Here is a 19,364-nt window from a genome sequence, read left to right on the forward strand (position 1 = left end):
GCCCCCGCGCAGGTGGCTGGGAGTCAGCGGTGCAGGGGAGAGGCTGTCGGGGCTCAGCGACATGCCCGCCACGCAACTCTAGCGAGCGGCCCTCGGGAGGATGACTGTGGCCGGGAAAGCCCGGGAACACTGGGACCCCAGGGCATGCCTCTGATCACAGTGGCCAGGCCCACCAGTCAGGAGGGCGCTCGTGCCCAGAATAAATCTCCCTAGAGTCAGAGCTTGGGAGGAAAACCTAAAAGGCACTTTCCCCCAAGTGTCCCGGGGCTGAGATATCATCCTCTGATGGGCTCTACATGGACCCCAGTTGAGCCCCTGTCCCCGGAAACGATGAGATCCAACAGGTGCCAAGCCCGTTACCTCACCGGGACGGAACTTGCATCTGAGGGACGAACTGAGAGCCAACGCTTCCACGCGGGAGGCCTGAGGAAAGGTCGGCGGGGTGGCGAGCTGTGACAGGCAGTCTTCGGGGGAAGTGGGAGCTTAGCACGTTCTCCGGTTGCTTCTTACGTGAGCGAGGCGTCTAAAAATTACTGCCCTCGTGACGATGGAATCCTACAGAATCACATAGGGATTCATTCTCCTGTGTTCTCTGCAAATGACTTTTCTGAAGTTCTGATAGGAGTCAGGCAACCTAGGATCTTGCTCTGATGCTTTGAGACCCGGGGCTCGGTTCTTCCCTTCTTGGGGGTGGCCTCTGCTGGCTCCTCACCTTCCGCATCTCAGGGTCAGCACAGGAAACCGAGCGGCGCGCCCGCAGCCCCAGCCCCGCCATCCCCTCCCCAGCACGGCGTCTTCTGTGTTGACAGAATTCTCCCATTTGGAGAGTCAAGCTTTCCATCTCCCTCTTTGAGAACCAAGAATCTCAATGTCTGTCTGTGTGTCCTTTTAACTCTGGTTCATTTTCCTTTTAATCATTCGTATAACTGGGTACTCTATTCCCCTCTGTTCCTTCTCAGACCTAGAACCTTGATTCGAACTTCGGACCAGCTGCTGTTGGAGGCGTCCTCTTAGCAGAGGCCCTGGGGCTCTTCCCCAGCGCCTTTAGCCAGTCTCATGAGCTTTTCCTAAAGCATGTCAAACCCAGTTCCTTTATGCCATTCGGGAGCCTCCTGCCCCCCAACCCTGTCCGCCCTAGCCACCATCTCTCCTGGCTGCTGCCATGGGACCCATATGCTGACCGGTCTCCCATATCGCCTCTTCTCTCCTGTCCTGTCCCCACTCAGCAGCTAGAGTGCTCCTTCTATGAACATAAGTCAGAGCTTTTTGCTTCATTTTGTCATTCAACAAACATTTATTGAGCACCAACTGTCTCCCGGTCTAGACTCGGGATACACAGAGAACAAAACAAATGAAAATCTCTGTTCTCTAGAGATTCTATTCTAGTGGAGGGCAGAAAAGTGAGTCAACAGTATGTCAGATGTTGGTAAGAGCCAGGAGAAAAGTAAAACAAAAAAAAAAAGGAGCAGGAAGTATCTGCCAGGCTGGGTGAGGGAGGGGGTGCGGTTTACTATTTTCAAAAGAGAGTCAGGGGAGGCCTGGATGAGGAGACGAAGAGGTAAGGGTAAAAATCAGGTGGAAAACTGGGGTAAAAGTACCAGCAGAGAGAAGAGCAAGTGCAAAGGCCCTGGGGCAGGAGTGTGTCTGGTGTGTTTGAGGACCAGTAAGGGGACCTCTGTGGCTGGAGCAGGGTGAGGAAGAGGAAGGACAGTGCATTAGGAAGTCGGAGTGAAAAAGGGACAGATGTGGCCAGATGAGGCCCGTAGGTGCCATAAGGCCTTCGGCTCTCTTCTGAGATGGGAGTCATAGTAGATTCTTGAGCAGAAGAGGGAACATGATCTATCTTGTTTCAACAGGCTCACTCTGGATGCTGGGAGAGGAGGATGAGGGGTGTCATGGCAGGAAGTGGGACACCCATCAGGGTGGAGAGGTGTTGGTAGTGGAGAGGCTACAAGCACTGGGATTCTGCATCTGGCCCCAGGAGAGGCAGCACGACGGGCTCCTGGACCCGTGCCTGGGGCCTGCGTGAGGAACAGCAAGGAAACAGGTTTTGCTACTTAAACCCATATAATGGTTTCTTGTTGCTCTTGTGATAAGTTCTGGACGTGTTTTCCAGGCCCATCCACTTCTCCTACTGCAGCACTGCCCCCTTCCACCCTGACCCGCAGCTTCTGCGGCCTTGGCCTTTGGGCTTCCTCCCAGGAGTCCAGCATCCAGGCGGGACCCTGCCCAGGCCTTCACCCTTGATGCTGTCTCTGCTTGAACTGCTCTCCCCACAGCGTGCCTGGTCCTGAGTTGTGGCCAGCATGTCCCCACCTCCCTAAGTCACAATGTCCCAAGACTTTGCACCTAACACCATCTGTTTTTCGTGGCCTCTCTTGTAGTCTGTTCATGGTGTTTTTGTTTTTTCTGTCTTAATCTGTCTCTTGTATTTTATTTTATTACTTTTGTCTCCCTCTCTAGAACATAAGCCCCAGGAGGACAGAGACTTTCTGCCTGACCACTGGCTTTGTAAAGCTGTCCCAAATACACGAAGAGTCAAGCGGGCGTCAAGTGCGTATCCTGGAGTATGGGTTTGCTCGTGTGAGTTACAGCTGGCTCTCTGACACCTGCGAGGCAGGCATCCGTATACCTATTTTATAAGAGAGGAAAGACTACCCCAGAGGTTATATTTAGATCTGCCCAAGAGCACACCCGGTTCTAGGAAGCAGCAGAGCCAGGGTTTGCTCCTGGGTCCTGGGTCCTCCTGGGTCCTGAGGGTTCAGAGCGGGGCTGCCTGCTCCGTTTGGCCCAGAGCCGGGAGGAAGGGGGGGGGGGTGCTCGGTTCCAAGCTTGCTTTATGAGCCAGAGGTGAGGTCTGACATCCTTGAGGGGCTCTCTGCCTCAGCGGGTCTAGAAGCGCATTTGGAAGAACAGCGTGTCTACTGCTCAGGGCTCGTGTACTCTAGCATAGAAGGTATATATTTAGTTAAAAAAAAATTTAACCTCATGCTCACCCCCACTGTCAGCAGGGCAGCTCCCGCCTCTGCTCATCATCCGCTTCTGTCCCTGCCCCTGACCGGCTCGCGGTCACCCTCATCGGCCCTCCCGGGCGCCCTCACCGGTGAGAGCAGGTGTCTTGGGGCCGCCTCGGGCGATGGGACCCTGCCAGGGTGGCTGCGGTCGCGGGAAAGTGCACACACCTGGCTCCGGGCTTCCCACCGAGGAATTGCCCCGCGGTGTGCCCCCCCTTCCCACGCCCCGCCCCCTGTGCCTCAGTTTCCCCGCCGGCAAAAGCCGGGTCCTTGCCGCTCTACAGGTGACACACCTGCTTCCGGGACTCGATCGGCCCCGGAGCCCCCGTCCCCCGCGGGCCGTCAAGCCAGCTGGGACCCCGCGCCCCCGCCTCCCGCGGGGCGCCCCCCAGGGAGGCGGGGGCGCGGGGAGGGCCGCGGGCCGGCTCCGGGGGGCGCCCGCGGGAGGGCGCGGCGGCGCGGGGGGCGGAGACGCGGCGCGGCTTCCGCTCCCGCGCCTCCTCCCTCCTCCCCCGCCGTCCTGGTCCGCGGCGCCCGAGGAGGGGAGGCGGCAGGCGCCGGGAGCCGCGCGAGGAGCCGCCGCCGCCGCGCCATGGAGCCCGAGTGAGCGCGCGCGGGCCCGCCCGGCCCCGGACAACATGGAGGCGGCGCCGCCGCGGCTGCTGCTGCTCGCGCTCTGCTGCAGCCTGGCCCCCGCCGCGGGTAGGTGGGCGCCGGCCGCGGGGACAATGGCCCGGCGGCCAAGTGCGCGGCGCGCGGAAGCGACTTTGCAAGTTGGGGGCGAGTTGGGGCGCGCGCCGCGGGTGCCCGCCGCCGTCCCGGGGGGTGGGGGTGGTGGTGACCGCGCGCGGGCCCTTTGTCTCGCCCGCCCGGGCCCCTCCCGGGAAGGCCGGGCCCCGTCCCGCGCCCCGGGCCGGCGAGGAGAGCGCGCGGGCGGCGCCGACCCCGCCAGGTGCGGCGCGGGCGGGTCCTCACCTGCCCGCGGCCCGGGGCGCGCTCCGGAGTGCGGCCGCGTGTGGCCGGCCGGGAGAGGCCGCGCGGGGACCGTGGGGACCCCGGGCCGCGGGCCGGCGCAGAGCGGGGACTTTCGGCCCGGAGACAGGCCTCGCCGCCCTGCGTCGGGGACTGCCCCTCGAGCCCGTTTCCGATGGCCGCGCGGCCGGCCTGCCAGCCCCGAGAACTGATTTAAGTTGCCGAGAAAGTTCTCAGATCGGGCGCCGGCGGCCTGGCCTGTTGCGCGGCCCCCTGCCGTCTGCGAGGCTGTCGGCTTCCAAGCGGACCGACACCTGCCAGGTGCCCGGAGGACCCGTCTCGCCGCCGGGCCCCCCGCCCCCACCCAGCACCCCGCGGTGGCACCGGGCCGGTGTCCACGCCAGGGGGGGCCTCGTGGGGCCGCCGCGCGGGGTGACGTGGTCGCAGAGCCCGGCGTGGTCGAGAGGCGCGCTGGTGCCCTCCCTTGTGCACACCCTTCGCGAGATCGAGGGCTGGGGACCTTCCTCTCCAACTTTTGGTGTGTCCCAAGGGGTGGAGTTGAGGTCAGGAGGACTCAGGAAACCTAAGCGCGCTGTGAAACGCTACACATGTTCTTTTAATTTGGAGATTGCCATGTGGTTTTGAAGCAAATCTCTTGCTACCTAAATCATTCTCTTCGGACGTGAGTGTTTTGTTTTTCTGGAGTGTGGCTGGCCAAACCGGACAGGGCCACAGAGCCCTGGGCTCCCCGGGCTGCTGTTCTGCTGCTGGGAGCAGATTTTTGGAGGTGGTGCTGGTGGTGACGGCGGTGGTGGCTCAGGTCCCTTTGTCTGGGCCTCTTTAAGGCAAACAGCTGTCTCCCTGAATATTTCCAGTGTGGGACATTGCCGGGAGGTGTCCCGGCCAGGCGCTGTGGTCACATTCCCAGTGCTGCGGCCTCTTCATTGAGGTTGGGGGGGGGCTGGAGGGGAGAGTTTCCCGAGGTCTGTTTGCCTCCCAGTCCAAGCCTCCAGAATACTGGCGGGTTCACCCCAAATTTATCTCCCTGGGGAGTGTGTTTACATTTCTCGGCCATGTCTGATACTAGCAAAACAAGGTGACGACAAAACAGTATCTGGGTAGTTCAGGCCAACGCTGCTTCTTTTCTTTCCGGAAATGCCTGGATCACGGAGGCAAAAGGTTTTTTTTTTTTTTGGAAGATGTTTGTTTTAAAGGTGGGGTTTCTCGGCGGGCTGTGTTGCTTTTCACTTTGCTGCTGTTTTGGATTTCCTGTACCTTTTGGGGTGACGTTGCTGGAGTCGAATGCCTGTCGTTTCGTGGTTCGAGGCCCTAAGGAGAAGGAATCCCATCTGTGGAGTTCAGTCGTGGAGGAGGCAAAAATAGAGCTGATTATTTTAACATTAGGAAGCATGTCAGCGGCACGGGCCAATGTGGCAACCCAGTCCTAAAATGGAAGGAGAAGGAGGATTCCTTCTGCACAACTGCTTCCACGGTGCTTGCGGGTGCCCCTGATTTCTGTGTCAGATTTACGCCTTGGTCCGGAGTGGAGCCAGTAAGCTGGTAGCTAATTATTTTTCCTGATTGCTTCCTGTTGCAATTTAAAGCTGTGAGCCCACGGAAATGCCTTTGTTTTAGTGGTCCCGGTGCTGGGAATGGCCTTTCCCGGCTCCTCAGGCACAGGCCTCTCCCCTCTCTCTGGCCCCACAGCACGGGACCACCTGTCCAGGACCACCCCCCCAGCCCCCCGGCCGAGGGCGGTTCCTGCAGATGCCCACCGGAAGGGCCCAGCAGGTGGGTGCTGAGTTCAGGACTGAATGCTGTGTGGCGTCCCCTGAGAGAGGTCCCCCCCCCCACCGTTTCTCAAAGCGGGGCCCATGTGCTTTTAACCCTCCCTGTTCAAATCCAAGAATTTACCCCGTCAGCCCCTATGATCCCACATTTGCTGTGGAGATCCTGTCGCATTTGGAACCCATTTAATTTCAGCCGCACTGTATCACCGCTCAGGCATTTAGCAGAATTTGCACACTGCTGTGGCGGGAGGGGTGGGGGGTGAGGGGTGCAGTCAGGTGAGGAGGACTCAGCATGGCTGCTTGCCCCCACAGCCTAGGCTGAGGATGGCGACTCTGGGGTCAGCCCAGCCTGGGTTTCCCTACTCGGGAGCTATTTGACTTTGGCTGACTGACTTAGCTGTTCCATGTCCAGTGCTTTGAGGTCCAAAAGTGCTTTTTACACAATCTGGATTTTTCTTCCGCACGTGACCTTGTATATCTAGTCCAGTGGCCTGACTCACTGATTGCTGCCACCCTGGTGGGGGCTCCTGAGGTCATGAGCAGCGGGGACAGAGCCCGAGTACCAGGGGCTGACGTCAGCCGGGGTGCTTGCCGCGTGGAGGAGCTCGGCCGGCCAAGCTTTCACCCTGTGGGCTTCAGTTTTCTCTTCTGCGAAATGGGTTAATAGTACTTCCTACGGCTCACTCGGTGAGTTAACGCCTGCCTGGCACTCCGTCAGCTCTTGTCCTTGCTGCTGTGACTCTTTGGCCCCCGATTCCGTATGAAGCGCGGGGACAAAATGGCGGTGGCCGAGGAGGCTGTCAGGGCGCTCTGTGTCGATGCGAAGACAGGCACATGGAAGCCGCTCGTGCAGCTGTGGGAGCAGTAGGTTCCGGGGTCTCTCCCTCACAGTCCTAGAGTCCTGGCCTCAACGACCGGGTGGTCTCTGCCACTTAAAGGGGCCAGATCGCCATGCAGAGTCGTGATGTGCTCGGGAAGGCAATGGAAGCTTCTGGAAGAATTAAGTCAGGACTAGGAAACAGGATAGGAAATGTAGGCTGGAGTTGTCAGGCCCATCCTAGGTGAAAGGTGTTGAATTGATTTTTTTTTTTTTAATTGAGGTGAAAATCACATAATCTAAAATGAACCTTTCGAAAGGATACAGTTTGCCGGCGTTGAGTGCTTTCACCGTACTGTGTCGCCACTCAGTCTAGTGACACATTTCTGTCTCCCCAAAATAAAACCCCACACCCATTGAACAAGAGCTTCCCGTTCCCCTGCCAGCAGCCCGCTTTCTGGCTCAATGGGGTTTGCTGTTCTGGACATTTCTATACATGGAGTCACATGAGACATAGGCCGTTGGTGTCTGGTGGCTTCTGTCACTTCTGTCACTTGTGTCTCTGAGCCTCCGTGTTTTCGAGGTTCATCCATGCTATAGCATATGTCCCTGCTCCGTTGTGTGCTGAGCAGTACTCGTCATCCGGTCAGAGTGCCTTTCGCTGATCCGCTCACCCGCCCATGGATTGGCCTCGGTTGGGGCCTGCTCTGCAGGCATGAGCTGCGGGCCCTGCTGTCCGAGTGGGGTCTGCAACGGTGGAGCTGTTGGAAGCTGGGCCAGGAGCAAACAGATTTGTCCTTAGATCTGCATCTGGGTTCGGAGACTTGAGAGCTGGGGGCCGAGGCTGGGGACAAGCCGAGGGCCAGTGCTGGCCTCCAGGAGGAGGGATGCCAGGAGGTGGGCTTTGCTCCGTGTTCAGTATTGCCGCAGCCCCAAGAGACACTGCACAGTTGTGGCTTATGCCGTCTCTTGGACCGTTGCTTAAGACGCTGTGTCCCTGGTTCGCCAACATACTTAGGCCTGCCGGGGGGGCTGTCCTGGGGACAGCGTGGGTCCCAGCGCTGACCTGTTGAGACAGCTGCCCGTCTGGCCAGGAGCCAAGCCCCCAGGTCCCGCCTGTGGCTTCGATCTGGTCTCTGCTTTCTCTGGGGAACGGTTTGCTAGCCCCTGTCCTCAGGTTCGTCATCTGCAAAAGTGGGGCGTGGGGTCTGGCTTGTGGAGTTCAGTGAGCCAGTGTCCAGGAGGAGGGACCAGGAGGCTCTTCCCCCAAGACCGGGTTCAGTGGGAGGGACACCCAAGGGGTCCTGCCCTAGGTGTCCAGGTTGTCTTTTCAGTGTGCTGGAGGGCACAGTCAGAGTCAAGTTGGAGAACGTCTTCCCCAGTGTGGGGCCAGGAGTGCTGAGACCTGTTGGGAGCCTGGGTTTGGCGCTGGCTTGTCCGCGAGGGTTGCCTGGTAGCCCTGAACCTGTCTAGAGCTCCAACCGGGAGCAGACCTGGCTGCTGACCCTTCCCTGGTGAGGAAGGGTGTCCCACTCCCCCAGCCACGCGGTGCCCTCGTGCACATCCATTCCGCCCCTCCCCAGCTCCTGTGCGGCTCCCAGGCCAGCCTTGCCCACCTGGTGGGGCTGGTTAACCCTCTACAGGCCCCACCCTTGGCCTGCCAGGGGAGTGCCCCCCTCACGGCGGCTATGTGTGCTGGAACCTCAGGTCCAGATGGAGTTCGTGCCCAGAGTCATGTCCACTGTGTCCTTCTTGCTTGGGGTCCCTCTTGCTGTGGACCGCCCCCTCCCGGGGGGAGGTTATCGTGGTGATAACCTGGTGCAGGCGTGGGGCATAGTGCAGGGGTGGGGCATACTGTGCTTTCTGGGTATTTTCTTATTTGCTTTATTGGTTGGTATTTAATTCAGCGCTTTCAGTTTGCCTCATTTCTGTTTTCTAGTGCTTAAAGGTAAGCAAGATTCACTCAGGGAGGAAAGTAGTTTTTAGCCTTTTTGGGGTCTCCTGCGCCCCCTGAGCATCTGGTAAGGCTCCTCTGGTTGGAAGGAGCCAGCGGAGCTGCGCATGCACCCTGGGCCCCTGACGGCCTCCCTGTGGGGTCCGGGGTGCACTTCTCTTCCAAGAACCTCAGTTTCCTTCTTCTTCTTCTTCTTCTTTTTTTTTTTTTTTTTAAGATTTGATTAATTTATTTGACAGAGAGAATGAGAGGGAGCACTAGCAGGGGGGAATGGCAGGCAGAGGGGAGGGACAGAGGGAGAAGCAGACTCCCCGCTGAGAGGGTCCCCACGCCCCCCCCACAGCAGGGCTGGATCCCAGGACCCCGGGATCATGCCCTGAGCTGAAGGGGGACGCTTAGCTGACTGAGCCACCCAAGCTTCCCTACTTCCACAATTTTTTTTATTGCCTGAAACAGAAACTGTGTCCCTGAGCCGTCATGCCCCGGTCTTCACTCTCCGCAGCTCCCGCTCAGCCCCCTCCTGCTTTCCCGTGGCTGTGAACCTGCCCGTACTCCCTGCCTCCTCTTCATGGACTCATCCGGCGTTTGTCCTTCGGTGGCTGATCTCATCTAGCCCGGTGTTTCCGGTCCATCCGAGTCGTAGCGTGTGGCAGAACCTCATTCCTCTTGTGGCCGAATCCTGTCTCCCCGCATGGACATCGCACGTTCTGTTCGCCCACGTACCTGCTGGTGGCCCCTGGGGCTCTTACCCCTCTGGCTGCTGCTGAGAACCTGGGTGTGCGAGCATCTCTCTGGGTCCCTGCCTTCACTTTGGGGCACGTGCCTGGGAGGGGGACTGCTGGACCACATGGTAGTTCTGTGTTGGATTTTGGAGGATCCATCAGTCTGTGCTGTTCAGCGGCTGCCCTGTGTAAGGCGCCAGTGGCTGGGGAGTTCCAGTCTCTCCACACCCTGCTCAACACCTCTTTGCTTTGCTTTGCCTTTTTTTTTTTTTTTTTTTTTTGGCATGTACTTGTTGTCCATTTGCTTCTACGAATAGGTAGAATAGGTAGAAATACTTAAATGCTTAAGTGCTATTACAATCATGGCATGCGGCAGTGACCCCCTTGTTCAGTCATATCTGTGCATTTGTGCATGGGCACATCTGTAGGATATGTTCCTTGCCCCGGAGTATATCCACTTGGAAGCTGGTAACAATACTGACCAATTCCTCCAAAGAGGCCACAGTGGTTCAAACCCTGCTGGGCATCTGTGAAGGTATGTGCTGTCCTGTGCCTAACAGATTCCATTTTTTTTAAATCGATTTGCTTAAAAACTATAACATATTTTGATTGGTGCATCCCTCATGACTCGCTTCTTGGCCATTTAACCATTTGTATGTATTTTTCTGTAAATTGCCTACTGTTGTCCCGAGCCCATACCTCTGTCGAGTTGATTATCTTTTCCTTATTGATTTGTAGGAGCTGTTTCTTTGGCATGGACAGGGACTCTGTAAAATGTGTTCCACATTCTTCTTCTGATCTGAAGTTAGTCTTTCATCCTTCTTTCTGGCAATTCATTATGATAAAGGCATTAAACCTTGCGGTTTCTGGGTTTTGTGCTTAATTTCTCTCCCGCCAGGTTCTAAACATCTCTTCCTTTATTTTCTTCCAGGGCGGTTAGTGTTTTGTGCTCTATATTCAGACTTTATTTTCACTGATTTGGGGGAGGTCTACGGTGTGAGGTAGGGATCTGATCTGTCCCTGATGTGTGTCGCTCCCCCGACCCCCCACCATCACGAGATAGGGAATTGTCCCAGCACCTTGATGGAAAGGCCCATCCTACCCCCCATTCAGGTAAACTACCACTCACTATTCCGTGTGCAGTGTTCACGGATGGCGTGGCTCCGTGTCCTGGCGCCTTCCGTTCTGCTCCGTGGACCTGTGGGTGTCTGTCTTTCCCAGTACGCGGTTAGAGCCTCGGTAGTGTCGTGGTGAATTTTGAGACTGAGTGTAACACTCCCCCTTCGTTGTCTTCAAAAAACTGCGTCGACTGTTCTTGAACATTTATTCCTTCGTGATAAACTTCACAGTGAGCCGATCAGGTTGCATCCTTTGATCTCCTGATCCGGAGACCGTAAATGGCCGCATTCAACAGGTGTCAGAGGGCTGGACTTCAGACGTGTTCTCTGGCAAGCAAGCTGGCCTCTGGCTCTGGAAGTAGATTCATCTTCCGCCACAAAGGAGCCAGTCTTCATATTTTTGCTTCCTCTTGCGCGGAGTGGTTTAGAGGTGACATGTGTGCTGGATCTCCCACTGCACCTCCATTCCGGGGCTCACACCAGCATTTGCTCAGGCAACCAGCTCTGCTGCAGCTAATTCCGGCGTGAGCCCGAAGGCGAATATAATTATGTAAATTACCGCCCCCCTCCCCGAGTTCATTCCAGAACAAAATGTGACTGACTTTAATTTCTTACCTGGCTCGCACCCCCTTATTAGCCCAGTGGGGAGGTGGTACCCGCCTAGAGTAGAAGTCTTAGGGAATTGCTCAACCGGGCATTAAAGGCCGCCCGAGCGCGTGGCCCTGGCCAGAACATGTCAGCCGGGGGCCTGGGTGCTTTCCAACCTGTCCGCAGGCAGCAGCTGCCGTCCCTGGGAGGAGCTGGCCTTCTCCACGGTAGGAGCATGGGGGTGGCCCCAGAGCAAGCTGTGTTTGCAAGTTGCTTTTTGGGGGGAAGGCCGTTTCTCTGAACTTTCTCCAGAACATCAGTTCCGAAAGAACTGTCTCCGCTCCTCCTCCAGATTCCCCCTTACTGAGGCCGGAGCGCGGGGCCGACCCTGACACCCGCTCTCCCTCTGCCCTGCGAGGCGGGCCTGGGCTCTGTTCCCTCCTGCACGTTGGAAAGCCCGGCTTCTCCTTTCCTTCCCACCCCGTCCCCCCACTTCTCCGGCTCCGAGGCCTCACCTGCCGGTCCCCTCAGTTCTCACCCTTGGAGTGGGAGACTCCACCAGCTGGTCTTCTAGAACTGCCCCCCCACCCCCGCCCGTTTCCCTTTCACTCTGGCCAGATTACGTTTTCCCAAAACTCGTTTCATCATGTCCTTCCCCTTCTCAGAAAATGACACCAGTTTCCCAACATCTGAAGTGGGAACTTTTGGGCCTGGTATTCCGTGCGGCCCCTAGTTTGGCGTTAGCCCTCTCCTGTGCTCCCTGGGCTGAGCACTTCTCCGGACAGGTCCATCTCCTCTAGAGTCTAGAACCTTCCGTGGCCCACCCACGCTGAGAGGACCTTGGGGACAGAGGCTGCCTTCATGCTTGGCCTTCCCCCTGCCGTCTGGCATGGGGGAGATGCTCGGTGGCTGTCCTGACGCTTCCTAAGGCCTCCTCTGTCCAGGGAGCAAATCTTACACATCCTTAGATCGACAGCGTGGTGAACTCCCACCCCCATCGTAGCATCCAGTGCTGCTGTGTCCCCGGATTATAGAACACCGGTCCTACATAGCAGAAGCCTTGTGGGGCCGTGTGGGGCTGAGTGTGGGACCCAGTCTGCCACCAGAAACCTGTATTCCTTTTTTTTTTTTTCCCCAAGATTTTATTTATTTAGTTGACAATCAGAGATCAGGAGTAGGCAGAGAGGCAGGCAGAGAAAGAGAGGGAAGCAGGCTCCCTGCTGAGCACAGAGCCCGATGCGGGGCTCGATCCCAGGACCCTGAGATCGTGACCTGAAGTGAAGGCAGAGGCTTAACCACCCTGAGCCCCCCAGGCGCCCCAGAAACCCGTATCCCTGAGGCATGGCCTCTGAGAGGACCCACTACAAATCAGCTGTTTTACTTCAAGAAACCTGCTGCGTCCTGGACACACTTCATCATGGAGTCCCGTGTCCATGAACTACTACCCACTGTGGGGGGGTCGTGCTGGCTGTCCCCGTGTCGTCTGTGTTTGCCCAGAGTTCTCCTGTCCCATGGGCGGGTTAAGTATTGGTTCACGAGGGCCGCGGGGCTGGTTCCCCAGCCCTGCCAGGGAGCAGCCCCGGCACCAGGGACCTGTGTGGGCACCACCGGCCCGAGAGGAGCGTGGGCCTGGTCGTCTCGGTGCTGACTGTGGCCCCGGCCTTGCCTTTCCCCACACAGCAGGTGGCCGCCTGGCCTTGCCTCTGTTGAGCAGAACAGCCCCGAAGCGTGTCACTCTTTGCCCGGGCCCCCAACCTGCCAGGCTGGGCACAGAGGGCCCCGTCCCCGGGGGAGGATGCAGCGTGGGCCCTCTGCAGCTCGGGGGGCCCCTGCCTTTGTTGCCCCCAGGTGGCTGCAGCAGAGGGAGCGGAAGGGCCCCCGGAGGCTCTGGTCATTTTCCTGTAGTCCCCACCTTCTTCCGGGGGGCATGTGGGGGACCCCTTAAAGCAAAAGAGCAGTTTTCGTCTGCTGGGCTACCATTTCTAGTCTCAAAAACATTTTCCCTTGGTGTGGAAAGATTGTCTCCTTTCAGGGAAAGGGCCCTTGCTAAGTATTAACCTTTTCTGCTTATTGATTTGGCCATGCACGTGGCCCGTGTAGCCGGTCGGAGCTCTGCAAGGTCTGGAAGCTCGGGTGCCGGAAACAGTCTCGGGTTCCTTTGCCCTCACAGAGGGTCTTTGTTCAGCGTTTTCTGTACCAGAAGTGCCTCTGTGGTCCCTTGGGCCGTAGACCTGGGCCGGGAGTAAGCGATTTGGTGGGTGAAGTGGAACATTCCAGGATCCAGGCAGGTCTGGCCACGAGGTGGGCGCTGGGCCCCAGCAGTCCCCTTGCCTGGGAGGATCCAGAAGGACCTGCTCCGAAATGCCTCCTTCCTCACCGCCACAAAGCATCCCTCCTGCTGGGCTCCTGCATCCCTGCGTGGCCCGGTTCTTGAGATGTCTCCAGGGAGCAATGACTTGCCGGGGCCCCAGCCCCTTCAGGATAGAGCGGGACCAGAGGTGGCGCCCCCATCACGCAGGCCCAGGGATCCCGTTAGGGTCCTGCCTGACCGTGGGCCTGCGAGACAGAGTGCCCAGGGTCTCTGGGCCTGGAATCCCTGATCTGTCACCACAGTAAGGGAGGAAGGTCTCATCCATATGGCTGGCATCTGGGCACGGGAGAGGTTCGGGGTTTTCCCGTGTTGTACTAGGTCGTGGAGCAGGCGAGACGCAGAAGCAGATGGGAAGGCAGAGTTAGGAACGCGCTCCTGTCCACGGTCCACGAGGTCCTCATTTTAACATTTGGTTAAAGGGCCCCCCTTCCACTCTTTGTGGGTGTGGAGAAGACAGGTGGGCCTCGTTTCTTCTTGCCTGCCTGTAGTCCCAAAGGCCAGCTGGGTCACCAGTGAGTACTCGGGAAGGGCGCCCCACTGTCGCACACGAGGCATGGTGGGTGTTTGCGTCCAGCAGCTGCCCACCACTCAGGGGCTGGCCCTCCAGCAGAGTCTTGGGTACCCCTGGACTGAGGACATGCTGCACCCTAGCCTCCTTCCCTGCCACCTCCCCCGGGTTCTCTGTGAGCAGCTGAGCGGGCTGCCAGAGGGATCCCAGCAGGGAGCCCGGGGGGCCCCTGGGGAGCCTGGAACCCCAGGCGGTGCAGGTCTCCGCCACCTGTTCCGGCCCGGCCCGGCCCATGTTCCTGGCTCTGCTCTCAGCTCTGCGGCCTTGACCAAGTGAGTCGGCTCCTCTGGGCCTCAGTTTCCTCACGTGTCGGGGGCTGGTAATCGTCGCCCGAGGATGCGGCGAGGCTGCAGAGTGCTTGACACGGGGCTGGCTCCCGGTGAGTGCTCAATAATTATTAGCTATTAGGGTTATTATTACAGTCATAATTGTTGTTCTCTGGGGAGAGGGCCCTCGGGGATTTGGGAGTCAGGTTCAACTCCAGCGGAGTGGTGGCTGGGCTGGAACCAGCTGAGCTCAGACTCACGGGAAGTCGGGGCGCTGGGCCGCGTGAACGGCCGCATCCAGCCTGGTCCCTCGGCACTGAATTTGCTTCCTCGTCTTGGAGCAGCCCGGCGGGCCTGGGCTCTGGAAGCCCCAGGCCTGGGGGAGCCAGTGCGTGTCCCTCGGGGATGGGGATGCTTCCTGGGATCTTTGCTCTGTCAGAGGCATGGCTGAGGGTGCTTTGGGTTTCATTCTATCATCTGGATTTGTTGGCATCGATTTTTAGGGTGTTGCCAGCATGTCCCCTGCCTGTCCCTCCTCAAAGGAAATTGTTAGGGACCCCGCTTTCTTTGCCCTGTTGTCTGTGTTCGTCCTGGGCTGGGGGCAGGGTGTCTTCTGCAGTGGCTCGGCCACCTGGCTGGCCAGCAGTTGTCCCTGGCCCTCTCGTCTTGGTCAGTGTTCCTGCCCCTTCAGTTCCCCGCTGGAGGCAGAGGAGGGAGCCCGGGCACCACGTCTTCACCCTCGGGCGAGCTCTCTGCTCCATCCGACTTCCCCGCCCTGGGATGTGGATGGTCAGTGCCTTTGCTCTGGGTGGCAGACGGGGGCCCTGTGCTCAGTAAGCACTCCGTAGTTGGTGAGAAAGGCTGCTTTCCAGCCCGTGTGCCAGACCGGGTCTCCCACTGCCACAGCCCACAGGAGGAGTTCAGGCCCAGAGGCCCTGAGCTCCTGCCCCTCCCTCTGCACCTGCCCTCTGGCTGCGAGCCCAGGTGGGACCTGCCTGTCCCCTCTGCAGCCGGGGCTGGCTTTCCTGACTTCCTGTTGCCTCTAGCCTGAGAGTAATCTAAGCCCCTAGCAGGTGCTCCTGTGTGCCTGGCCCAGAACTAGGCCCCTGGAACAGGATGAACACAGGCAGGCCATGGCCCTGTCCTCATGGTCAGCCCAGGCCGGGCCAGGCACGGGACTAGAACGCTCTGAACCTCGGCCAGCAGGGACTGCCCTGGAGGAGAGGCCGTGAGGGGAGGGCACCCCCACCCTGTGCCGTCGGGACCCCGGCTTCCTCGGCATGGCTCACGCCCTCTCGGGAGAGCACGGTGGCCTCCCTTCCTGCGGTGTTTGCCGTCTGCTGCCTGGCGGGCTGGTTTTCCATGGCTGCGACCTTCACAGTAGCCCTGCAGGCAGGGGGGCTGGCTACGTCTCCATGGTCCCTGAAGAGGCTCAGGGTGCTGACCTGGGTTGGGAGAGTGAGCCTGTGTGTGGAGGGTGGGGAGACAGGAGCTCCCTCCCCCCACCCCGGCACTGCCCGCTCCGTCTGCAACAGGAGTGTTGGGCCCTGTCGTGAGGGAGATGTGGCACTCCACGCTTAGGACCCACGGGTCCCCGTGAGGGGTCCTCAGGGAGTGTGGATTCCCACTCCTGGGTTGCTGTGTGGTTCTAACCGCGCACTCTGCATGTCCCTACCCACTTCCTACAGATGGGAATGGTGACTCAGGAGAACCTGGACCCTGTACAGGGTTGTGCCAGGACGTCGGGGGGTGGTGGGTGAGGGCTGGGGTAGGACCCTCAGGATGACCAGAGGGGCTGCTGCTCCCCCCGTCTGACCTGGGGTCCCCCCTCGGAAGCCACAATCTTCTGGGACCTGCTCACTCTGCCTGAGGAGGAGCTGTGTGGAGCCCCAGGCTGCAGGGGCCCCTCTCTGTTCTGTTTCCTCTTCTCTCTGGGGACGCAGGGCTTGTCCTGGAAACCGGGACCCGGATATGTGGTCAGGTGGTGGGAGGCCACTGTCCCGAGGGACAGAGGCTGAGGGATGGGCCCTCCTCCTTAGAGTGTGGCAGGATCACTGCCATGCCTTGGGGGTCCCTATGAGGGACCTTGTCTCTCTTGTCTCTCTGACCCTTCTGCAGAGAGATCTCGGGGTCATTTCATTGTCCCATTAGGCAGAATGAATGAGCTTCAAGTACTTGGGCAAGAAGCCGCACTCTTTGCTCTCGTGTGTTGCTGACTAGCGAGGGTGACCTTGGGCAGGATACCTGGTCCTGTCGTGCCTCAGTCCCCTGGTCCGCATACCTGCACCCACACACCGACAGAGCTCGGCTTCTCCAAATTCTCATGAAACTCCAGACTCGACCCTTGGCTTGTTCCCAGGGTGATCAGAGCTGGTCCCCAGTGCTGGGCTCTATAGGCAGCCCCCAGCCCTGCGTTCGGGACCCAGAAGATCCCGCCCTTCAAGGCATGTCAGTGCTCAGAGAGGGCTGTAGTGGGGACCAAGAGGCGAGAGGTTGAAGCCGACCACGGGGAGGATGGTTTGTCTGTCCACCTTGCCCTGCCTGGGACAGAGGCGTCGTGAGCCTGAGGTCTTCTGTTCAGCTCCCGGCCGCAGCCTCGGGGCCTCCGTGCCCTGCGGGCTGCTTTGTTCAGGAACAGCAGATCATCTGAAAGCAGAGCCTCCCCGTTTTGCCCCATAAAAAGGAGATTTTGTAGAGGGATGGTAAATTTGGCACACCTTTATTATTATTATTATTATTTTTGCACCACTGAAAGAATATAAAAGCTGGTACAAAGGTATGTTTGTTTCTGAAATGCGTTTCCTCTCCCAGATGTTCTTTTCTGCCAATTCCAAAATGCATTCCGAGCTCAGTTATTTCCTCTCTGCCGAGAACAATGAGATCTCTGTGACCACACGGGGAAAGCGCCGTCTTCCTCGCCAGTGGGGCTGGGAGGAGGGCCCCAGTGCTCCCACCTTCTCTCTTCAGTGGAAACGACCCGGTCGGTGCCAGCCCGGAGAGAGACCCCCGCTGACTGTTGCGGATTTGGCAGCCGTGGCGGGAGCTTGTGTGGGGTGGGGGAGGCGCTTAGAGGCTCGGGGCGCTCTGCACCTTTGTTCCCGAATCTTGAGTTTGCTGTGTGGCCTTGTACTAAATTCTTGGATGTGCACTGCCTCCGTGCTCCCTGGGATGTGGGACTGTCTGGGCTCCCTGGAGCTGATCTGGCCCCTTCTTTCTTGCATCTGATACTGGTCCCTGGCCAAAGGGCAGGGATCCAGGACCCAGCGCAGAGCCCAAGCTGGCTGGAAAGCCAGGTAGAACTGGGTGGGCGTTACCAGGGTCAGCAGAGCCTCAGGCCTTCCCCGGCTGGTGGACCTGCCCCCTTTGCCACTTGAGACGAGGGGTGCGTGTGCTCCTTGGGAGCTGTGAACCGCACACTCTGCCCGTGCTCCCCCATGATCCACACACGCGTGCACCCACGTGCAGTACCCTTAGAAGCTTCTTGGGTGGTTTCCACGGACGGTGAAGAGACCCGTAACAGCTTGCATTCAGGATGGTTTTGATACTGGTCTCCATCAAGAACGTTCTCTACAGGGTGTGCATCTCATGAGATCTTTACTTTTTGGTCGATGCCTCCTGCCTTAGAATACCCGCAACACAGCTCTAGTCCCTGCACGTTTATGGGGTTCCGAGCAGGTCGTAAGGGGTGTCCAGTGGACTCATTAATCCCTGCAGTCGCTCTGGGGAACCACAGGAGTAGACCAAGGTTAGAGCCTACAAATTGGCCAGCTGAGGCCCCACTGCCTACCCCTTCGCTGCCATTTGAATCATAAAAGTGTTTTCTTTCATCTCTAAAGGAAATAGGCTGCCAGGCCCCCAGTACAACAAGCGGCTTTCATTATGGGGGGGTGGGAAGGGTACTGAGGCCAGAGGTTGCTCCTGGGTGGCCCCACCTTCAGTGGGAACCCGAGCGGCCCTGTGGTGCCTGTTTGCATGGGGCAGGATGCCGGGTGGAAGCCACTGCCCCCAACCCCTTTGCTGGACTGGGCCAGCAGGTCAGGCCCCCAGGGCCCCCGAGTCAGTCTCTGCCGTGGCCTTGGGCCACTTCCGGGAGCAGGGAGCTGTTGAACCGAAATGGTATGTAATCAGAATGCTATATTTTGTCGAAAATAAGAATGTTAGTAACTGGCTGGTTTCTGGCAAGTCAAACTGGGACTCTGAAATACATATTTTCCCCTGCTCTGCCCTAAACCTTCTAATTAGTGAAAAACGCACATTTGCAAACATAAATCAAATGTCATCTTTCCTACCAACTTGTCCTAGGTATCCCTGAGTTGGTAGCATTCCACAGGGGCTAAATTAGAGCTTGCAGAGTGCCTGTGCGCGTGTGCGAGAGAGCAAGGGGGCGGGAGGGGGACCCTGGGCTGCCTGTGGGTGAGCCCTGGCCGCCCGCTTCCTTCCCTCGAAGGTGCTCGGGCCTGTGCTCCGGCCCCGGCAGCTGTCAGCACCTGCACGGTCACTGCAGCAAAATGGATATATCCGCCCAATTAAAACATAGTTAGTTGGTAGTGGAGGTGGCTTCCAGGAGAAGCACTTTCCCTCCCAGGGAAATCTCTGCAGTGCTTGTAACCAGACCCTGACATCCACCACCAGTGGGCTCTATTCATGGGCTCCTTTTCAGGAAGGGCAACTCGTCTCTGGGAACCGGCCCTGGTGTGGGCCGTGTCCTCCCTCTCTGGCACTGGGACCAGCTCTGGGGGCCCTGTGCACTTCTGGGGCTGCGTTCAAGGACGTGGCCTTGGGGTCCCAGGCAGTTGGGGTCATTTCTGGTTCTGTGCTGTGTTGGTGGGTACGATGCTTTCTTGCCCATGAGGACCAGTGTCATGGAGCTCGTTGGGTCACGTGTGTCTGGGGTGGTTTGTTGTAGGTGATTTCTCAGTAGCCAGATGCAGAAAGCCTCTTTGATAGGACTGACATCCTCTGGTCAGAAGACCATGTGGCCCCAGAAAGCCCCCAGCCTTGGACATCATTCTTCCTGTTCATGCGGAGGGGAGGAGGTCGCTGGGGGTTGGGAAGCGAGTGTGCCGAGCTGGATATGGCCGGCACTCTCAGATTTGTGGTGCTTCTGGCCAGTCTCTCCTGATGGCTCCTGTTCAGTTTTGCTTTGTGTTTTCTGTTTCACTTCACCTTGAGGCCAGTATTTTT

At 58.5% G+C, this 19,364-nt stretch overlaps 1 protein-coding gene across 1 annotated transcript in view; it reads left to right on the forward strand.

The window, feature by feature from the left end:
* The first annotated feature begins 3,533 nt into the window (after window positions 1-3,533).
* The window catches only part of LRP5 (LDL receptor related protein 5), a 98,021-nt gene continuing 82,190 nt past the window's right edge, over window positions 3,534-19,364 (forward strand). The window contains exon 1 of the mRNA XM_059149824.1: window positions 3,534-3,716. Coding sequence (XP_059005807.1) covers window positions 3,653-3,716 — 64 coding nt within the window. The 5' untranslated portion in view covers window positions 3,534-3,652. The remainder of the gene's footprint in view (window positions 3,717-19,364) is intronic.

This window comes from Mustela lutreola, chromosome 1 (assembly GCF_030435805.1).
Source record: "Mustela lutreola isolate mMusLut2 chromosome 1, mMusLut2.pri, whole genome shotgun sequence".
Lineage (NCBI taxonomy): Eukaryota > Metazoa > Chordata > Mammalia > Carnivora > Mustelidae > Mustela > Mustela lutreola.